This window comes from Hemicordylus capensis, chromosome 11 (assembly GCF_027244095.1).
Source record: "Hemicordylus capensis ecotype Gifberg chromosome 11, rHemCap1.1.pri, whole genome shotgun sequence".
Taxonomy (NCBI): Eukaryota; Metazoa; Chordata; class Lepidosauria; order Squamata; family Cordylidae; genus Hemicordylus; species Hemicordylus capensis.
The window spans coordinates 3,695,627-3,717,757 of record NC_069667.1 but is presented as its reverse complement, the minus strand read 5'-3'; the positions used below and the strand labels follow the sequence as shown (position 1 = coordinate 3,717,757).

General features: G+C 44.0%; 1 protein-coding gene across 7 annotated transcripts in view; it reads right to left on the bottom strand.

The window, feature by feature from the left end:
- LOC128335615 (ligand of Numb protein X 2-like) overlaps positions 1 to 22,131 on the bottom strand; it is a 42,440-nt gene that overhangs the window by 12,462 nt on the left and 7,847 nt on the right. For all 7 annotated transcript variants that reach the window (XM_053274194.1, XM_053274193.1, XM_053274189.1 and 4 more), the window contains one exon: positions 1,415 to 1,852. In XM_053274194.1, the coding sequence (XP_053130169.1) occupies positions 1,415 to 1,815 (401 nt within the window). In that variant the 5' untranslated portion in view covers positions 1,816 to 1,852. The remainder of the gene's footprint in view (positions 1 to 1,414; positions 1,853 to 22,131) is intronic.

Here is a 22,131-nt window from a genome sequence, read left to right as displayed (position 1 = left end):
ATAGCCAGACGAAGTTACTCTCGAGAGTCGCTCTAAAGGACTACTTAATCTCAACAGGACTACAGGAGTAATTTAATCTGGATGGCAGACACTGATTTAGATCAATTTCCCCCATTTTAAAATTCATATAGTCACTGAACAAGCATTGTTCAAACATTGATTATTAACAACAAAACATATTGGTTCATGTCTAAGGAAAGTTTTTGTGCAGCCTAGGAGCATCAGCCAAAAACTTTGGCCATACCGCCCACATGCCTTTTGCACTGCAGAGTGATATCTACTAGAGACAAGAAACAGATTTCTATTTGGCTTTCTAGATACACATGCAAGGATACTAAACAAGATATGCTTGACTAACAAGCAGAAGGTTGCCAGTTCGAATCCCTGCTGGTACCATATCGGGCAACAGCAATATAGGAAGATGCTGAAAGGCTTTATTATTATTATTTATTATTATTATTATTATTATTAATTTGATTTCTATACCACCCTTCCAAAAATGGCTCAGGGTGGTTTACCCAGGGAAATAAATAAATAAAATGGATCCCTGTCCCCAAAGGGTTCACAGTCTAAAAAGAAACATAAGATAGACACCAGCAACAGTCACTGGAGGTCCTGTGATGGGGGTGGATGGGGCCAGTTACTGTCCCCCTGCTAAATAAAGAGAATCACCATGTTAAAAGGTGCCTCTTTGCCAAGTTGGCAGGAGTTATCTCATACTGCATGGGAAGAGGCAATGGTAAACCCCTCCTCTATTCTACCAAAGAAAGCCACAGGGCTCTGTGGGCACCAGAAGTAGAAATCGACTTGACGGCACACTTTACCTTCTAATTCTTCAAACCTATACATATTCCTTTGGAAGTAAGTCCTATTGAACAAACTGGGACTTACTTCCACGCACACATTTCACAAGGCTGGCTTGCAAACTGGTCGCCAGCTGAGTGAGCGGGCACTGCCACCTCCAAAGGAATTTTCACATTGCCTTGCCACCACTAACCCCAGCAGCATGCTGCATGCGTACTGATGCAAACAAGGTTCCCTCATACGCATGGTTTGCAAAGTCATTCAAAACACAATGACGATTTCTGGTATATAAGGAAGCCATGCTTTGCATTAAACCATGCTTGGCATTGGTACATATGGAAATCATGGTTAAAATCCAGGAAAGGAAGGGGAGGAGAAATCACTCCAGGAAGAAGTGCATATTTACAAGGCTGGCTTCCAATTCGCCACCATGAGTTACAGGGAGGCAGAGTGACATCTGCAGGGTCTGGGCATTCAAAAGCTTAATTGCTCGTGTTTGCACCTCTCCAAGTGTTGAGAGAATAATTTATCAGTTACTGGTCTGATGAGCCCCCTTATCTATTGTCCAAGTTGCCTTAGACTGCAACTGCAACTACAGTCATATACACACCTGTTATGTAAGTGAGCCTCTAGTTCACATCGTTGCATAGTATGTTTACAGTCATCTTGAAAGGGGCAGAAGACAATGAGCTTATCCAGCAGATTCCGCACTAGAAGGCTGGACTTCCGGCAATGCTGGAAGGAGAGTTTTTTCCGATCCATAGGACAGAAGTTATACTCCTGCATGAAGTTTTCAAGGCACTTAAAGCAGTATGTGTGCCCACAAGGCGTGTCCATAGGTTGGAGCAGAGGTTGAAGGCAAATGTGGCAAACCAGCTCATCATCCACTTCGTCCTGGAAGTTATAAAGGTGATTGTCTGGCAGCAAGTGGCACTGCCCACATTCATGGCAGAGTTCTCTGGCTTTGGAGACTGGCTCCTCTCCCATAGGCTCAGACATGGTGTTCAACATCTGGTGTGCTTACATCAGAAGAAGGGAGATCCTCAGGCTGTAGTGAAGACACAAGCAAAAAGACAGGGATTCTAAAACAACGGCAGGAAACCAATGATCGTTTCCTGAAACGCAAGCTTATCGTGATGTCGTATCAGTAGACTGGAATCTGTTCAGTCTCCAAGAGAAGCAATAAACTACATTTCCCCCCTCTGTGCATCTTGCCAATTTTGTATTTTAAAGAAATCACTTTTTTTATTTACTCTTTTTTATTTAAGCTTTCATGATTTAAAAAAAAAACTTATCTCACACAAACTGACACAGTCTGATCCAAAAGACAGCAGTTTTCACACTGTGCTCCATAGAACCCTGGGAACCCTGGGTGCCTGTGGAAGCTTACCAGGAATGCCTCAATGAGAAGATCAGCAAGGGGAAACAGAACAGCTTGCCCATTATGGCCGTTCTTCAGTGGCAACATTACCGTGCAGGCAGGGCTAGTTATTATGGGTCACTTATGGTGACCCATATACTCACAATGGTGAGTATTATGGTTCAATGGTGAGGCCCTACAAGCATACTGTGTGAACCGAGTGTGTGCCCTAGAACACAATCCCCTTGCAACCTACAGAAATCTCATGGCATTGTGGAAAGAGTTCCATGAGGTATACAATTATTGAAAACCATAGCATCAGATTGACTTTTGCTGCAGTTGTAGCTAAAGTCTAATCCTGTGTTTGAAGTACATGCTCAGAAACCAATATCCAACTTGTCATTATGGCACATAACACAGAAGTGTACAACATAGGGACCAAAAACTGCCAAGATGCTATGCAATGAAACCCTTTTTCTTTCCTACACTAGGAAGGTGCCACAGGAGAGCAGCAGCCAATTCTATGAAAAGCTATGCCTTTGCAGTAGCTCAGAGGATCGGGCTATAAGTCTAAGATCCAATTAAGTGAGCTTGGAAAGGGCAGGGGGAGAAATCAAAACTGAATCAGCTTCAGTTTACATCCTCTGCCTTAACTTGTTTGTGCTTTGGACTGAAGAGCAATTACAGTCTATAAACGCCATGCCCTTGCAAGGTGTTCAGTAACTGACTAGGCAAGAGTTACACGCTGGTCTCAAGCCAATGCATTATACCAATCTTTCCACTTATAGCCAGGGAGATGCTATATTCATAACACAGGGGTGGGCAGAAGGCAGTCAGTGGCCCGGCCCGCTTTTGACTACTGGCCACTTTCCCATAGACCAGTTTATCCAAGGGATTTCAACACTGAACTAGATGGATCTTTGATATGGCAAGACACATCTTCATTTTTAGGCAAACATGCATATACGGGATCACTTGATATCCTACAGTTCTGCCGAAACTGTTAATATCATGAGTATATGATCTTGCTTTGTAAATTCATACCCACGATAGCAGACCATTGGGGATTCTAGTACAAAATCCAAAACTGAAGTTATTCCATCTGTGGTACAAAGAATAAGGAACATAGGATTCTGCCATATACTGAATCAGACCACTGGTCTATCTAGCTCAGTATTGTCTACACAGACTGGCAGCAGCTTCTCCAAGATTGCAGGCAGGAATCTCTCTCAGCCCTATCATGGAGATGCCAGAGAGGGAATTTGGAACCTAGATATCCTTCCCAGAGTGGGTCCATCCCTTAAGGGGAATATCTTACAGTGCTCAGATGTGGTCTCCCATTCAATTGCAACCAGGGTGGACCCTGCTTAGCTAGGAGGACAAGTCATGCTTGCTACCACAAGACCAGCTCTCCTCTCACCAAAATTAGAAGTTGACACTAATTTTTTTCTAGTTCAAAAACTGTAGTCAAAACTGTAGTCCCTCTCTGGTACAAAGAATAAGATGTTGACACCAATATTTTTCTGTCCGTTTCTCCAATTTCCAGCAAGGTACTATGAACTGATGTGGTTAAGAACATGAGCTATGAATCAAAGTCATTACAGGTCTTTACACAAGCTGTTATCCACCTCAACCCCCATCTGTAACACAGACATACTAAAACTGGCCTACCAGGCAAACATTTAAGAATTACTGAGTCCATGTATACAAAGCACTTTAAGCACTTAAAAGTATATACACACCAAGCATTATTACTGGTATAAACTCCTCATTAAATCTTAAAATAATGATTATTTATGTACAGTGTGTGCTAAGGACGGACAGAAATTCAACTGTTAGCTAATATTTTTAGACTGAATGCCCTCGAAATAAGTTAGTTTTAAAGCGATCATTTTTTAAAGTTACTTTCCAGTGTCCACATATTTCATGTGCTAAAGGAGTTATTCTTCACATAGGTATAGTTATAGGTGTGTCCTATTTATATCATTGATGCTTGCTTTTACAGGGAGGGTGGTATTGTAAAGTCATTTAGAATATCTGCAACTGATCTACATCCCCCCCCCTCAAATCAGAATGATGTCACTGGATAGATTTATGCTAATTTTGTAATCCAATTAAAAACTTGTTTTCGGTCTGCTGACAGATTTATTGCTTGGCATTGACAAAGCTGTCTGAGAAAGGATGCTTTCTAGCCTGGCAATTTTGCAATTACAAACAAATACATAGGATTGCATAAGATTAGGATACTGTGTCTGTCATTTCCCTAAACTGCTTCTTAAGCAAACTAGAAAGACAGATTTTTGTAAGCAGTTCAACACCTTCTCAAATTCGAGAAGGCTGTGGGTTGTACTAGCAGTAATTCTCACTAGGGACCTGTCTGTGTTCAGTAACTAGCATCAACTTCAGGTTTTCATTACTGCTCTTGTAGATGATGCTTATTAAGAACCTAATATTCCACATGAAAGTATCAAATTCTGCAGCTGAACCAGTGTTCTCTCTAAGAGGGATTCCCAGGTGTTGTTCACTATAACACCCATAATCCCCAAGGAAAAGCCACTGCAGCTGGGGATTCTGGGAGTTGTAGTCAACAACATCTGGGAATCCCTCTTAGAGGGAAACGCTAAGCTGGACCCATGCAACTTAAAGCCATTGGACTTGGGCAACTTTATTTTGCATTGCTAACCTGGTCTACCCCATAAGAAGATGGGAAAGAGAGCCGTTTTCCCACAGTTGTTACAGTACAGTTCAGGCAACTTTGTGCACATTCATTTTCCAAAATGTTCAATTTTTGTTCTTTGAAAATAATGGATTGAGGGAAGAGAATTGGTGCTCAAAAATCTTGTGTCATAAATATGCAGAAGCAGAAAGAAAGGAATAGGGCAAAAAGAGAAGGGAGGGCCAAGAAGAACTGAAAAACCTGCCAGGAGTAATACTGCCAGTAACAGAAGGTCAACCTAGACCCCCTTCAGATTTCTAAGACTTCAACACAAGCTTGAATACCATCCACAAACCAAATGCAGCTCATCAGCCATCTTTGACAGCCCTCATGGATAAAAATAAGCTTCCTGTTTTTGCTGCCAACCTACTTTTGCAAACACTGGGACACTAGGTTGACAAGTGTGTGCCCCCAACACATGGCTTGGCACTGTGTTTCACTTGGTGGGTCAATAAGCTGTGGTGGCCTAGTTTAGGAGAAGCTGCATGCTAATTTTATAGCTCTCTCTACACAACAGAAAACTTGTTCTGCTTGCAAAAAAAATTTATTCTAAGTGTCATGAACTTGGAGGGCTGCCCCAGGTCTTGACAATGTTTCATTTAAGAGCCTGCCCCAAAACGGAGGAGCCAGACAATGGAAATTTTATACAATTACCAGACTTGTAATAAGATGGACACTGTAGAGGGGAAGGGCAAATGGGCTTCTTTTTATGCCCTTTACTAGTAATATACTCCGAACAGAAACCAGGCTGCCTGGGACAAATACATATTTTATTAAGGAACTCTACCTCTGAATAGCCAGCGTGGTGTAGTGGTTAGTGTGCTGGACTAGGACCGGGGAGACCCGAGTTCAAATCCCCATTCAGCCATGAAACTAACTGGGTGACTCTGGGCCAGTCACTTCTCTCTCAGCCTAACCTACTTCACAGGGTTGTTGTGAAAGAGAAACTCAAGTATGTAGTACACCGCTCTGGGCTCCTTGGAGGAAGAGCGGGATATAAATGTAATAATAATAATAATAATAATAATAATAATAATAATATCCTAGTCTAGGCATGACAGTGATATTATTATTATTATTATTATTATCATCATCATCATCATCATCACTACTACTACTACTACTACTACATTATTTATATCCCGCTCTTCCTCCAAGGAGCCCAGAGCGGTATACTTGATGTCTAGATAAAACAAACCAGTCAATAACACCTGTCTGACTGTGTAAACAAGAAATAATAATAATATCCTAGTCTAGGCACGACAGTTAAAATTTCTAGGATACAAGGCTAGACATGGGGTTTGTCAAGCCCTGGGCTACCACATTCAGCCTTAGAGGTCACCCACATTCTGCATTCAAAGTTATATTGTTTGCTACAGACCCTGTTCATCAGAAGGCAGTGAAGGACCAGATAACCAAGTCCAACATCCAATGCAGTTACTCTCCACTTCTGTTTATCTCATCAGCTGCCTTGAAGGCCTGTTTGTCAGGCAGAAAGCTGGTAAATAAATACTCTTTAAAACATCTTTTCAGACACATTTCCTGCCTCACACCTAAGCTCTTGGAGATCAAACACATGGAGCTTAACCACTAAAGTGTCAGATTTCTAACAGCCTCAAGAAAGTGCTCAATCTACTCCCCAGTTTGCTGCACAGCCCATAAAAAGAAACCACATTAGATTTTTGGAAACCCAGACCTGACCTTAGTGATGAAAGGCAATCCACACCTGTCTGCAAGAATAAGGTGAAAAGACTGCTGAAGGTGGCAAGCTAGAACTAGACTTGTGTCTTCAGTGACTCAGTCAGAAAGCACAAGCCCCATGTAGGAAACACCACTAAAAGGTGCATTCAGTGAACATCAAGAGTTTCATAATTAGTTCTGTTGTATTACATATATAAGTTGGGCATTATTTCATTACTCTTGAACTTATTGACACTAAGCTGCAACATTTAAGTTCCACCACCCATTCTTAATAATGGAAGAAAGGGGTTTTTTCCATTAGCCCACTGGTTTGCAAGATGTGTTCTGGAAAACTTTTGATGTTCCTTGGAAGCTGATCAGGGGTTCCTCGATGAGAAGGTCAGTAATGGAAGACAAGCTTCCCTGAAATACACTTTGCCCACTACTGCTCATCTACCCCTGCATCATCCAGCAGCAAGAAAGTGTTAGAACTGAAAGTTATTCAGACATGACAGTGATGAGGCCCAATAGGACCGGCCACCACTTCACATAAGTGGACTGAATCCTAGAACACATCCCTGAATCTTCTACAATGCATAGGGCCTCCACAGAAGATACCCAAAGGACCCCTGCCCAACAAGTCAATGTGGAAAGGCTTCCCTGAAGTTAGAACATTTGAAAGCTACTGTCTTTAGCCAGTATACCTAAGTCACCAGGGGAATCCCAGCCCACAATGTGCATTTTTAAAAGGGAGCATGACCAGACTTCCACATTTCCGCTTATCACGGGAAATGTGATGAGCCCCAGAATTTCTCTCAAACTTGGAACTGGAGTCTTAATTAAAAGGGGGTGGAGATTATCATGCAACTGCTGGGATGATCTCAACTCCTGCTTCATCAAGACTGGGAAGAAGGCTGGGGGGCTGTTTGGTGAATGGGTCAAACCAGCAAAACGTCCCCTCCCTTTGTGTTCCAAAGCAGGGAGAAGAACCTGGGGTGGGGGGAGGAGGAGAAGGAGAATGGGCTTGGCTGCTACTCAGCAGTAGCACCTGGTGCATCCTTGCTAAGCAGCAGCTAAACAAGCATGTCCCACACCTGTCTATACAAGCCTGCTGCCCAGTCATAGCAGCCAGAGTCCTGACCAAGCAGCAGCTGAACGGGCAACTTTCACATCTCCTTTTCCTGTTCCAAAGCAAGAAGCGGGTGCCTTGGCTGCTAATTCAACTGCAGCACCAAGAGTGCTATAGTCAGGAGAGCATCTGCTTGACATGTAGAAGGTCCCAGGTTCACTCCCTGGCAATCAATCAATCAATCTTTATTACGGTCACAAACCAGCATAAAGCATAAGGGTGATTACATGTTAAGAGTGAGAGTAGATAACAAGTGATTACATATAAAACGGCACATATTAATACTAAAAAGCCTAAAAGTAGTAGATAAGCAGGAGAACCTAAAAGCCTGAAAAGTAATAAGAGTCATAAAGGTAAAGTGTGCCGTCAAGTCGGTATCAACTCCTGGCACCCCCAGAGCCCTGTGGTTGTCTTTGATAGAATACAGGAGGGGTTGACCATTGCCATCTCCCGCGCAGTATGAGATTGAGGCCTTTCAGCACCTTCCTATATCGCTGCTACCCAATATATAAAAATGCATAAATGGCATAAAAGGGGGGGCATAAAAATGGATGTAAAAAGGTTAAACGACATGAGAAGATAGAAATACATAAAAGCCTGAGTAATAAAACTGGATAACAGCCAGACCTAAAGGCTATAAGGAGCAGTAAAAAAAAGGGAGGAGCATAAGTCTTTCTGTTGAATCAGTACTTATTGAGCAATTGCAGAGCCTGCCCTGAGTCACCCAGGATCTGATTATGGCTGTTAGGACTCACTGCCTACCAATCGCCAACGAATGCTGATCACAGCCGCACAGTACTTGGCGACGCTATATGTGACGACAGACATGGAGTCAGAGAGCAGCAAGGAGCTGTAGAATTGGCTCAAACAACCTGGAGACTTGCTTAGCAATGGAAGGATGAGGGAGGCACAAATGTCTCTCTAGAAGAAGCAGTAGAGGAGAACATGCTCAGTAGTTTCCATCTGCCCTAAGCCACAGGGGCATAGTCGCTCTGCAAATGGAGTCCTTCTATAATGGCCTTCTAGAACTGCTGAAGGGAGGCCATGACAGCAAGCCAGAGTGAATGCCCTTCTGTTCTTTGGAACCTCCAGTTGGGTGAGGTTTGCTGCTGGAGAGGCAGAATAACTAAGCCCGTCACTAATAGGAGATTTTGGGACCCTGCTGAGATCAGTTTGGCACCCAATGTCTATAATGCGCTGCTTGATGGTTGCTTTTGCCTAGTCGTAACCCATGCTGAGCAAGGTCAAGGGGGAAAGGCCCAGGGTAGCTATTATGTGTCTCAGTTGTCCGAATCCAGCTAGATGGGTAATCATCGCATAAGGTTGGGGGGGGGGCAAGATCAATTGGGCAAAAGGATAGTCTGAGCCAATAACAGAGGGTGGCCATCCACACCCTAGCCTCCAGCTTGATCAGGCCTGTCTCCAGGCTCAGAGTGGCACTGGAGACACTTCTCGGTACTTGGAGCACTGTCTGCAGGAACTTAGATTGTACAAGTTCCAGTCCAGAATCGCGATGTTGGGGAAGGGACCCAGTTGAGCACCATAAAGGAGCTGAGCTAGCGACCTGGCTGCGAACAGTTCAAGAGCCCCAGGTACATAATGGCCTCCTATTGTCAGCAGGAATTTGAGAATGGCAGAGTAGCTTCTTTGGGCATTTAAAGCCACGTGTTCCCCATGAGCTTTCCTAGAGCCGCCAGAATGAAAAACTACTCCCAAGTCAATGCAGACAATGTTGAGCTAGCTAGAGCAATAGCAGCTTCCTATGTTAGATCATGGAAGAAACCAACACGGCTAGTCATGTCCTTCAGACCTTTTCACCATCCCAGCCCTCAGAGAGACCTTGTTACTTTCAGGCAGGTAAGCTTTAATCCACACACCCCCAAACATAATCTCACTTTTGCTGCTATAATAACACTCAAAGCATACACTAAGAACAGTTGCATGCAGTTTGCTTCTAGCCGCAAAAAGCCAAGCAAGGCATTTATCATAATCTTCCCAATTTAAAATTATTCACAACAATGCTAGCAAGTTGTCTACTCTTGTTCTAATCAAGTCAAATTACAGTGATTTCACCATTTGCTGAATCACGTACACTCTCCCCATATTTACATGTCTGTGGCATTATAGAACACTAATAAGGCCAGTCTCATGCCAAATACAGAGACAATCAGTCTTTCAGTTAGTTTTGGGCTGTGTTTAATCTTTAAATCTAAAAGTATACGTAGAAACAGGATGAAATGCTAAAAAAAAAAAAGTACAGGAAGATTTTCTGATGAGGGCTAGCTCTGAATTCTATCCTACAACTAGGCTAGATTAGCCTCTACTAAGAACAGACATTTCTTTTTAACACTCCCCAACGGTAAACTATAACAAAAAGCTCCCTTCCTGCTAATTTTCTGGAAATGGGCAAGCACTTTGCTCGGCTGCTTCCTTTCTGCCTTCACTGTTAGGTCGTTTATTTAGATTGTAATATCTTGCAGGCATTTTACTGGGGCTTTTAAAAGAAGTTTGTGAACCACTTTTGGAATCTGAGAAGCAGTATATAAATGTTCTTAAATAAATAACCAAGTAGCACTCTTAAATAGTAAAATATCAAACATTCTGGTCAGTGCCTTTCCAGAGCTCAAGGCAGCTTCCATACAAATATTTTAAAAATTAAGTACAGCACGTGTGCATCCACCCTAAACAGCTATTTCAGAAGCCAAGTAGAAAGAGATGCATTTTGCATCCTCCCTCAAAAGCACACAGAGAGCCAAGAAACTTCACACACCTCAAGAGGGAGATCACTGCTACATCAATAAAGATCCTACAGGCAACATTATATTCTGCTCTTTCTCCTGCAACCCATCTCTCTCAAGGAAAAGCAAAACAAAACCCTGGCTTCTAAAGGTCACCCACAAAATATCTCAGAGGGGAGATGTTAACATTGCACTGATGCAAGGACAGAAGAAGTCTTCTTCATGGAAACATAGAATTGGGCTAGCAATTTCTCTGTTTATACTTTAAAGAAACAGTTGAGCCATACAATGGCCAGTCACTAAGGTCAAAACAGAAACACTCTTCAAAATGTCTAGTCCAGTTGCACCTTTTCGGTTAAAATTATTTTATGGAATGAACTTCAATAGGCAATAACTAGCATTTGATGGAAGTAGGTAAAGGTTCACACCCAGTTAATTTCTCAATTATGTTCAACTATATAATAGAAGACTATATTGCCTAAGCAATACATTTCAAATGTGTGGACCTTAGGAGACAGGATCTGCAACATTCCAGTTTCTTGCCAGGCAAATAAACACGTTAGCATCCCGGCATTCTGTGCTGCTTGTGAGTGAGTGAATGAGTGAACAAACAGATAAACCCTGGGTAAGATATGGCTGGTTGATGAGAACATAGAAGGTCAGATGCTTCCTGTATTTTCACCACACAATGGTAAAGGGTTTGACAAGGAGATCAGGCATAGCAACAAGCAATCATGTGTGACAAACCCAGTGTCCTATATGGAACCAGAAAAACCATGTAAGTGTGTGGATTGGAATCAGGATCTTCTTAAAAAGTAAACTTCTTAGCACACAACTCTGCCATCATTTTTTCCTACTCACATTCACAAACACCCAGCCTTGCAAAACAGTCTATAAAAATGTTTGCCCACATAAAAGCACTTTACCTCCTCATACCTATGGCAGTCATAAAGAAGGGCAGAAAGGAAGAACCAGCTGATATCCAATTTATAAAAGCTCACCTGAAGGCAATTCTCATTCACCAGAGGTGACTAGACTAATAACTATTTATAAGTTTGTAAACAAGTTTCAAGTCAAACTCAGTAAGGCTGAGATGGGGAAATTCAATTACACCTTTTCCTGTCCAGTACATGCAAAACATTTGTTAAACCAACTAATGTTTAAAGAGATGGAAGTAGAAACTGAATGTTGACCTGTAGAGGTTATCTCTTTGGTGATCCATGTTCACTTACAACTGGGTCTTCTGCACCTGCGCAGTAAGTTTCATGGAGGAATACATAGCTCCGATATACGCTCTCCAGCATTCTAAGACGCAAGAGAGCACCCGTTAAAATAGGTGGGAGAATGCACTTTACTTCACTTCCTGATTTGGACGCTGTGTCAAGTCTGACAGTATCCATGGAGAAGTCCAGGCAAGGAGTCCAAGCAAGGCAGGTAAGTTCATTTTATCGTGGATACACACTAGCAGTTGGGCGGGTGTTGTGAATAAACATGAATCACCAAAGAGATCACCTGTTACAGGTAAGCAACCTGTTTATCTCTTAGGTGATCCATCTTCCCTCACATCTAGGTGAATAGCTGGCTGCAGAGATGGAGGTGGGTACTAGTGTGTTAGAGTACCATCTTGAGGACAGCCCAACCAAAATTGGCTTCAGCATCTGAGCGCAGATCCACAGCATAGTGCCTCACAAATGGTAACTTGGAGGACCATGTGGCTACCTTACAGATGTCTGCCATGCTAATCCCCAACATGTGGGCAGCAGAAGTAGCCATGGCTCTGGTGGAGAGAGACCACACTCTGGCAGGAGGTTGGACCTCATGTGGTCTATAACAGGAAAGATCAACTCGGCCAACTAGTGGGAAAGACTTGGATGGGAGACTGCAGAACCCTTATTAGGACCCGAGTAGGTAATGAACAGTTTGTCAGAGTGCCAGAAGGGCTTAGTGCAGTCTAAGTAGTTGCGTAAACATCTACAGACTTTGAGAGAGTGCATGGAGCGCTCCAGAGGCATGGAAGGGTTCACGGAGAAGGTGGGCAAAATAATGTCCTGGTTAATGTGGAAGTCAGTGACCACTTTGTGGTGGAAAGTAGGGTCTGGGCAAAGAACCACTTTGTCCAGGTAAAACTTCATGTACAGCGAGTCAGCCTGCAGGGCAGAGAGCTCGCTGACCCTTCTGGCGGATGCAATGGCCACAAGGAAAGCAGTTTTCAAGGAGAGGTTCTTAAGGGGCAAGGAAAGGAGAGGCTCAAGAGGTGAATCAATGAGGGATGAGAGCACCAGGGACAGGCTCCATGGTTCTACAGGTTCTCTCACTGGAGGGTAAAGACTGTTTATGCCTTTGAGGAAGCACTTGGAATCCGGGTGAATGAAGACTGAGTGCCCATCCCAACCTGGGTGACATGCGGACATTGCTGCCAGGTGATCTTTCAGGGAGGTGTTTGAGAGTCTCGACCTCTTTAATGACAGATACAGAATGATCTGCCAGATGGTTCCTAAGAAGGGGTGAAACACTTCCAAAGAAGCGTAGGAAGAGAAACATTTCCATTTACACGCGTAATTTTTCCCTGTGAAGGCTTTATGTTTATTCAGAAGGATCTGATCTAGTAGTTCAGCCTCTTCTTTGTCATGATCAGTGTGCCCAAGGTGTGATGGAGGACCATCCTTGCTTCACAGGAGAGTAGGTCCTTTCTGCGAGGCAAAGCAGCGGTGCTCACCTTCCGACAGTCTGAGCAGGATGGGCACCAAGGCTGTCAGGGGCCACCAATATGCAATGGGTTTTCTCCTGGAGGACCTTGGCCATCACCTTGGAGAGTAACATAAAAGGCAGGCAGAACAGGTTCTCCTTCCAAGGGACCTAAAAGGTGTTCCCTAGAGACCCAAAACCTACACCTGCCCTGGAACAGAAGAGTTGTTGGCATTGACATTAGTGACAAATAGGTCTATCTTGGGAGTTCTCCACAGTAGGAACAAGTCCTGGAGGGTTTCATCTTTCAGCTCTCACTTGTGGGGAGAGAGAGAGAGAGAGAGAGAGAGAGATCCCTGCTCAGGCAGTCTGCAAGGATGTTGTCCACTCCCCCGCCGTGAATAGCCTGGGAGTGAATGCCATAGTTCAGGAACCAGTCCCACAGTTGAAGAGCCAGATTGTTTAGGAATCTTGAGATGGTCCCACCCTGGTGATTTATGTAAGCAATGGTGGTCGTGTTGTCCAGATGGAGTTGGACCACACAGCTGCATAGTGTCAGAAGGAATCCTATCAAAGCCAGGCAAACTGCCAAGAGCTCGAGAAAGTTTATGCCGAGTTCCTGCTGTTTGTCAGACCACAACCCCTGTGACTGCAAGTCCCAGCAGTGTGCTCCCCATCTCCCGTCACTGATATTGAAGGGGCGTGCAGAATGAAGGGCACCCCTTGTGAAAGAGAAGGAGGCATTGTCCACCACTGTAGCGATTGGAGAACATGGGTGGGGGGGGAGTGTCAACCATTTGGATTGCTTGTTCAAGATTGGATGGAACACAGACAGAAACCACAGCTGCAACCTGTGCATCCGCAGACGGGTGTAGGCCACTGTGCCCATGCACGATAGCATCAAGCCCAGCAGGCACTGAATGGAGCGGACCCTCTGGGAACAGCTTGGAAGGAGATGAGGCTGGTGATGTTTGCCTTCCACTCCTCAGGAATGTAGGCGTGCTCTGCATCCAGGACAACAACAATGTACATCAGGCAACATTGCAGTGTAAGCATAGACTTCTTGAAGTTCACCATCAGGCCCAGATTTGCCAGGAGAGACAAAGTAAGGTCAATATCACAGTTGAGAGAGGCCTGATCCTTAGAAGTCAAAAGCCAGTCAACCAAATATGGATAGACAGAGATGCCTTGGGTGTGTAGATGAACCGCCACCACACTCATATATTTGGTAAAAACACAGGGGGCAGTAGAAACACCAAAGGGCAGAACCCTGTATTGGTACAGTTTGAGCCCAAAAAGAAACTGATATACTGGCAATGATGCAGGCAAATAGCAACATGGAAATTTGCATCCTTCAAGTCAAGGGTAGCAACCCACTCCTCTTTGGACAGGAGAGGGAGAACAGCTTGCAAATACATCATTAGGGATTTGCTTACATGGACAAAGTCATTGAGGTCTCTTAAGTCCAAAATTGGGGCAAAGCCCTCCATCATGTAGGGGAATCTGGAAGTACCTGGAATAGAATCCGCCATACATAAACTCAGGAGAGACAGGTTCAATCGCACCCTTATGTAGTAGATCGACCACATCTCCCTCTAGAGTAAGAGTTGAGTAGGTGTATTTTATGCCCATGTACACAGGAAGAGAATCAAATTCAATGGCATAGCCCAAGGAGACTATGCTCAACTCACAGGTGTTAGATGTAATCAGACGCCAGGCGGTGAGGAAGGGTGGGATGGTACATCAGGCACTTCCAGGACTGAGCAATCAAAATGACTGTTTCAACTGCTCCTGCTGCTTAGGCTTTTGGTTCTGACACTTACGAGATTGGTAAAGGCATCGGGAATAAAATTTGGGAGTGCGCCTATAACGTTTACGATCCTGAGGCTTGCCCTGGAATAGTTACTTGAGGAAGTATGGACAGTGCCTTTGAGAGGCCGGTGGGTATTGACGCGATGTAGTTACTTCATAGTCTCATCAGTATCTTTGGAGAACAGGCAACCACCCTCGAAGTGGAGATTTTCAATTTTTTTCTTTCACATTGGCTTCCAAAGGAGTTGAACAAAGTCAGGCATGGCACCTGAGGGAGACAGAAGCAGCCATCACCTTTGACTCTGACAGTTGCATAGCAGTGCTCAGGTGTTGGAATGTTGGGTCAGCAGATTTAGATAAGGTATGCATAAATCTAGTACGGAATGAATCAGGTAAATCTGAAGCCTCCTCTTTCAGGTCTTCCCATATGAAGTGGTGATACTTAGCCATGCAGGCCATATAGTTCAATATCTGAAGTGATAGGCAAGAAACAGAACAGAGACGCCTGCCCATAGTACTGAGTTTATGGCCCTCTTTATCTACAGGGGCAAAGTGCTTCTTAGCAGATTTCAACTGTAGCGCACAATTCAACACCAGCTAGTTAGGAGGGGGTTGTTTGAACAGGAGGGGGCAAGAAGCCTCCTGCACCTTGTATAGGCTTTCAGGCTTCTTAGAGGTAACTGTGGAAGAAACAGGTGCACCCCAAGGAGACTTTGAGGAGGCCACCAGGGCTGGCAACGTCAGCAGAGCAGTAGGGTGAGCAGAGGAGGTGGCACTGACAACGTCATAAACTGGGTCCTTCACTTCAGAAGCAGGTGGTGGAACCTCAAGACACAGGGCCTTGGCCAGTTCCGCCACCAGGACCCTATAGGACTTTGTCTCCTCTAATGGCGAGGTTGAAGGATCTGATGCAACAACATCATTGAGAGATGTCCCAGAAGGTGTTTCTGGAATGTAAGAGTCATCAGAAGAGTAAGAAGTACTGTCATCATCTCCATCACCAGGAGGAGACTCACAGGTGTCTGATGTGATGGAGGAGCAGGATGAGATTCATCCCTTGGTGGCTGAGCAGCATGGTCTCAGTCCTTCAAGGGTGGCCATACAGGAACAGCAGGTGCAGCCAGGACAGCAGGTGCAGCCAGTCACTTAAAGACATCTGGACGGGGGAGAGAGTAAGCCCCACAACTTCAGAGACTTCCAGCAATGATAGTCAAAGTTGTACTACCTCACCTGGGAGGCCAGGTGAGTCAACAACTTCTGGGAATCCATCTTACAGCGAACAATGGTCCAGGGGTAGAGTATGGAGAAATCAGTATCAATATCGGGGGTTGTGAAGGCAATGGCTGATCAACACCAACGATGTCAAAGGCTGTGCTATACCTGGCAATGTCGAAGCTGGTGCAGGAGATATCACAGTGGCAGCTGGCATTGAGGAAAACTTCTTCAGGAAGAAATCCCAGGCAGAGTGACCAAACATAGGTGAGCTGAGCAGGGCAGCAGCTGATCTCAACCCCACTGGGGCCAAAGAAGGACGAGGAGTAGCCAATGATCTTTGCATTGGGATTGGTGGCTTTGAGAAAGAGGCCAATTTCTGCAGAGCAGACAAAGTGGATGCCTTTATAATGCACTCAGCAGGCACTGGCGAGAAACCGATGTTACGTTGCACCATCGAAGGAGAAGGTGTATGCGGGAATGCAGACGTAGCCGGGCCCCAACACCAGCTTTGACATAGAGGCCAATCTCAACTCTGAGGATGTCTAGGTGGCGACTCATCAGAATGGTGGCACTTGCTCCTGTGGCAATCGCCAGAAGGGGAGCAATTCCAACTCTTCTTCCTCTTATGAGAATGCTTATCCCCTTTTTCAGCCTCTGCAGGCTTCTTAGAGGCAGTGTCTTCCCAGTGCCTGGAAGAGCTCAACGTTGAGGCAGCTGAGGTTGATGGCCTCAGAGACACTGACTCCAGTGGACTCAGATGAGGCGTTGAGGGGTGGAAAACATTTTCATAAATAGCCGCTTTCATAAATAGCCTCTAGTAGTCTCAACTCTCTACTCTTCAAGGAATGCCAGATTTTACGGCTACTAACACTATGGTTTTCTCCCAGACAGAGCAAACATTCTTCACGCCCATCTGAGGATGGTAAAGTTCCTAAAGTTCCTAAAGTTCCTATATATATATAAAAACACCTTTTTGTGATAGTCCTTGCTCTTTGCATGGTTGGAATTGATAAGACGCTTTATCTGAAATATTTTAATCCCTTCTTCTGAGAGATTGTGTCACCTGATGATTCAACAAGGGAATCCAGTCTAGCAGTTATGTCTTAACAAGTCGATTACTATTGTCTTTGGCCTAGATGCACCAGATCAACCAAATTCTTCCAGTATGTGTATAATGCCAGGAGTATAATGCCAAACTCTGGACCTCCCGGTTGTTCTTTGTGGTCTCTGTGTGCCTGCACAACTTGGCAGCATTTGGGAACTTCCTGCAGTTTAAAGTCAGGACCTGGTGGGGCATGCATCTTCCTGCTCAGCTCTCTTTCCACCACCAAGCTGTTTGTGAGAATATTTTCTGGGGATAACTCTCCTCAGCATTCTCTACACCAGGGCTGCACAACTTTGGCCCTCCAGCTATTTTTGGACTACAACTCCCATCATCCTTAGCCACAGAGGACAATAAGGGATGATAGGAGTCGTAGTCCCACAACTTCAGGAGAGCCGAAAATGTGCAGTCATACTCTGCTGGCTTCTTTTAGGGTCTCACTTCATGAGCTTGCTTTTATTTTCTTCCTTTGTAGAATTTGGAATTTTAGAGATGGGAGGGATCTTGCAGGTATTCTAGTCCAACCCCCTTGATCAGGACAGAAAACTGCTTCAGCTTACTGACAGATGGCCTTCCAGCCTCTAGTTTTATTAGACAGTAAGGCTATTCCCACGATCAACAGAAAGCAGGCTAAGGGAGCTTAGGCCACTTTCCGTTGTTTGTGGGAAACACTGGGCTCGCAGGCACGTCCGGTGCTCCCAAGGTGGCTAGCCCGCCTAACACACCCTCCCCTGAAATGCAGTTAATGGAGCGAGTGCTCCATTAACCTCATTTTGTTGCTCATGTGTCATGTGCAAGCAGCCTCCCAAGCTCAGGGGTCTCTCCAGGATGCCCCGTGCACTTGCATGGGGCATCCGGGGACTTCCGGGAGCTGTGTGGCCTCCGATCCCCACAGCCCCCACTGGCTCCATGACAGAGCCAGCAGTCGTGTGGGCGGCTGATCTGGCCGCCCAGGGCTACAAGATCGATCGTCTGTGGGGACGAGGCCTGCTCTCCCCGCACACCCAACAGAAGCTCTTCTCACCAATCGCGAGAAGAGCTTCAGTGACTTTATTCACATTTTTATTTGATCAGGTCACCCTTGCCTTCCTCCCACAAACCTATGACACAGAGAGATTGGTTTAAGTTGCAGCGTTGTGTGACTAAAGTTCCTACCTAACTTGTTTAGGAGAAGAGCAGAATACAGATTCCTGTCCCCATAGTTAAACGTTTACTAAGCATGCCTGTATGAAGCCCTGTGATTAGCAAATGTCCCTCTGAAAACAAGCTCAGCTAGTCACAGACAGCTCTCACACAGAACAATCTCCTCTGTGCTGCTCGGTCAGCTCCTCCATTTGCCATGCCAGCACCCGCTAACCTAGGCATTACAAATGTTTCTCAAGATTCCAAACAACCAGCCAAAGACTTTGGATCAAACCCACAATGCCTCAACTTCCTGGGGCAATGCAAGTGCTTGTCAGGAATTTGGGGAGCGTTGGGCGACTTGACAATGAAACCGAATCAAAGGCATTGATTTGGATCTTCCAGACTTCATTTTGAGTCCCAATAATTTATTCATTCATTCAACATATTTGCATACTGCTCCAAACACAATTCTCGGGGAGATTGACAGGAATGACACCAAGCACTAGACAATTGAAAAAGTTGAAAAATAAACAAACATAAACACAAAACAAAGACAGACAGAAATCAAAACCTTAAAACCATTCAAAACCACAATTCTCATTTAAAAGCTTGGGGTGAACAAATGTGTCTTTAGAGACTTTCTAAAAGTTGTCAGAGATGGGGAGGCTCTTATTTCAACAGGGAGCACATTCTAGAGTCTCAGGGTGGTAACAGATAAGGCCTATCCCTGTGTAGTCACCAGACAAACTGGTGGCAACTACAGACAAACCTCTCCAGATTATCTCAGGGGACAATGGGGCTCACAGTGAAGAAGATGTTCTTTTAAAATACCCTGGCCCTAAGCTGTTTAGGGCTTTATAGATTATAACCAACACCTTGTATTTTCCCCAGAGATTTATTGGTAGTCAGTGTAGTTCTTTTCATATAGGAGTAATATGGTCTCTTCAAAAGACCCAGAGATCAACCTGGTTGCTGCATTCTGTACCAACTGCAGTTTCTGGACTACGTACAAAAGTGGACCCACATAGAGTGCATTGCAGTAGTCAAGTCTGGAGGTTACCAGCATATGTACTACAGTTCTGAGGCCATCTATCTCAAGAAACAGACGCAGCTGGTATATAGAAAGCACCTCTGGTCACTGCCTCAACCTAAGACACCAGGGAGAGGTTTGGGTCCAGATGCACTGCCAAAATGCATACCTGTTCCTTCTGGGGAAGTGTGACCCCATTCAGAACCGCCAGATCAAAATTGTGTCCTGAGTTCCACCCTGCACAATAAGTACCTCCATCTTACTTGGATTCAGTCTTAGTTTATTATCCCACATCCAGCCTATCACTGCCTCCAGACAGGCATTTTGGAAGGTTATGCTTAGTCCCAATGACTCTAACATGGATTTGGGTGTCATCAGCAAACAGATAACAGCAGTTTCATGTAGATGTTAAAAAGCATTGGAAGAATACTGCAGAAATGTTTCCAGAGTGTGTTAGTTTAAATACTTGCAAGATGGTTTCAACCAAATTGAGAAGTATGAGGTGTTGCACCTGGACACATCAGCATGTTCTCTTTCCTTCTGTGCCTCAGTGATCAAAGCGAGCTGCTGTGAACTGACAAGAACACACTAACTCACAAGATGACCTCATGTAGAAATTGCAATTAAAGGGAGTAACATTCGCTCATTTAAATTAAAGGTAATAAAAATTGAAATTAGGGCTTCCTAAATGTTACCTTCATGAAGCAAGGTATTGCAATACAGCACGAAATAATGAGAAGTAATTAAACTTACAGAAAAGTACATAAACAAGAAATGTTAGACAAACAGGAAGTGTCAACTAGTGACAAATGAACATTTCTTTTAATACAAGGCTGCTCATGTACATATCCCCGGCCTTGGCAAATTTTCTTTGGATCTAGGAGCCAGACAATGGACACTTGACAAAATTACTGGACTTGGTAAGAGACACTGTGGAGGGGGGAGGGTAAATGGGCTTCTCTTTATCCCCTTTACGAGTAACATACTTAGAAACAGAGCTGCCTGGAACAAATAAATATTTTATTAAATAACTCTGCTTCTGAATATCCTAGTATAAGCACTACAGTTAAATTTCTAGGCACCATGGCTCCTGGGATTTGGCAATCCTTGCTATATCCACCTACAACCAGTTGACAAGATACACTCCACTGATGATGCCTGATCAGTTAAATGGGTCTGATGATTAACACGTTGCCCCATATGTCTCTATCTGAAACTTAAGATCTTCTTCAGAGGCCCTCCTTCGGGTACCCTTGCCAAACAAGGTGAGGTGGGTGGCTATCAGAAACAGGGCCTTTTCTGTAGCTGCACCCCATTTATGGAATGGCCTCCCTAGTGAGGTTTGCCTGGTTTCATCACTTTGTTCTTTTAGATGCCAGGCAAATATCTTTTTGTTCATCCAGGCCTTTTAAATTCTGGTATTCTGATTTGATCTGATTTTTAACTACAGCATCTGTACTATTGCAGCTGCAAGGGTTATCAGTTTTTTTCTGGGCTCACTTCAGGGTGCTAATATCTGATCCCAAAAGGGACTGCCCAGTGGCAACTTGCGGGCTGAATTCAATCCTTCTCTTGTCAGTCTTTACCAACTAATTCAGCCTCCACATTCAGAGGGAACTGAACAGCATCTCACAGGGTTGTTGTATTATTGAGAAAACAAGAGGTATTTTCAACAACTGGACTGCATTTTTTTAAAATGCCAAATATATTTTATTATCACATAGCAATATGTGCTCCACATGCCCTGGTGCTTTATTCTACAGAAACCTCTTCTAGGCAACAGAATCATTTTCCTACTATTTTTGTTACCAGAGAAAATAAAACTGAGATACAACCTGGGATGGAACAAACCTCCACAATTCAACAGGATAGTGCACTTATTTATTTAAAATATTTATACCCCACCCCTCCGGTGCACTACTGCTCGGGGCAGCTCACAACAATAAGGTAGACACAAGATACAATAAAAGTAATAAAATTAACTAAATTAAACAAGCAAACAAGTTGTCAGATTAAAAACCACAATCATTATTAGGTTCAAATGAAAACTGAAAATTATAAAAAGCTAAAGAACCTACCAGATTTTTTTTTAAAAAAAACACTTATATGTCCAATCACAGTCATAGTTGCCAATACTATCAAATGCTAATGAGAAAAATTCATATGCACATGCTCCAAATGGAAGGGGGAGGTGGTTTAATTAAGAGTCAGATAAAATGCAACACAATCAAGGTAAGCTTTCAGATCAATGGCCTACTAACTGAGAAAACAATCAGTGTCTTTCCACAACAAAGGAATAACTGAGTCTGGGCATTAAAGAAAGTTATGATGAATCTGCTCTTTCCTTAGTTAGAGCCTATAAATACATTTTTGCCCAGCCACCTAAATTTATCTGCCCTAAAGATCTAAGCAAAAGGTATTTTATGAGTCAGGTCACACAGAAATGCAGCCATGGTACAGGTTTAGTAAGAGGTTAAGAAGAGGAACTAAAGTGGTTCAGTTTGTGCTTATCTGGTATTGTGTGGGAAGAAGATTACAGAAAATCAATGGAGAAACAACAGCAAGAAGTTCTCAAGGTGGTATACGATTCCCCATACATCAGTGGTTTACACATTTGTTGCAGGGGCCCTGGGTGGGCTCCTTGGAAGATTATCAGGAGTTCCTCATTGCAAAGATAAGTAATCGTGGACAAACTTCCCTGAAAGACAGCTCTTCTACCTTTACAATGTTCCCCT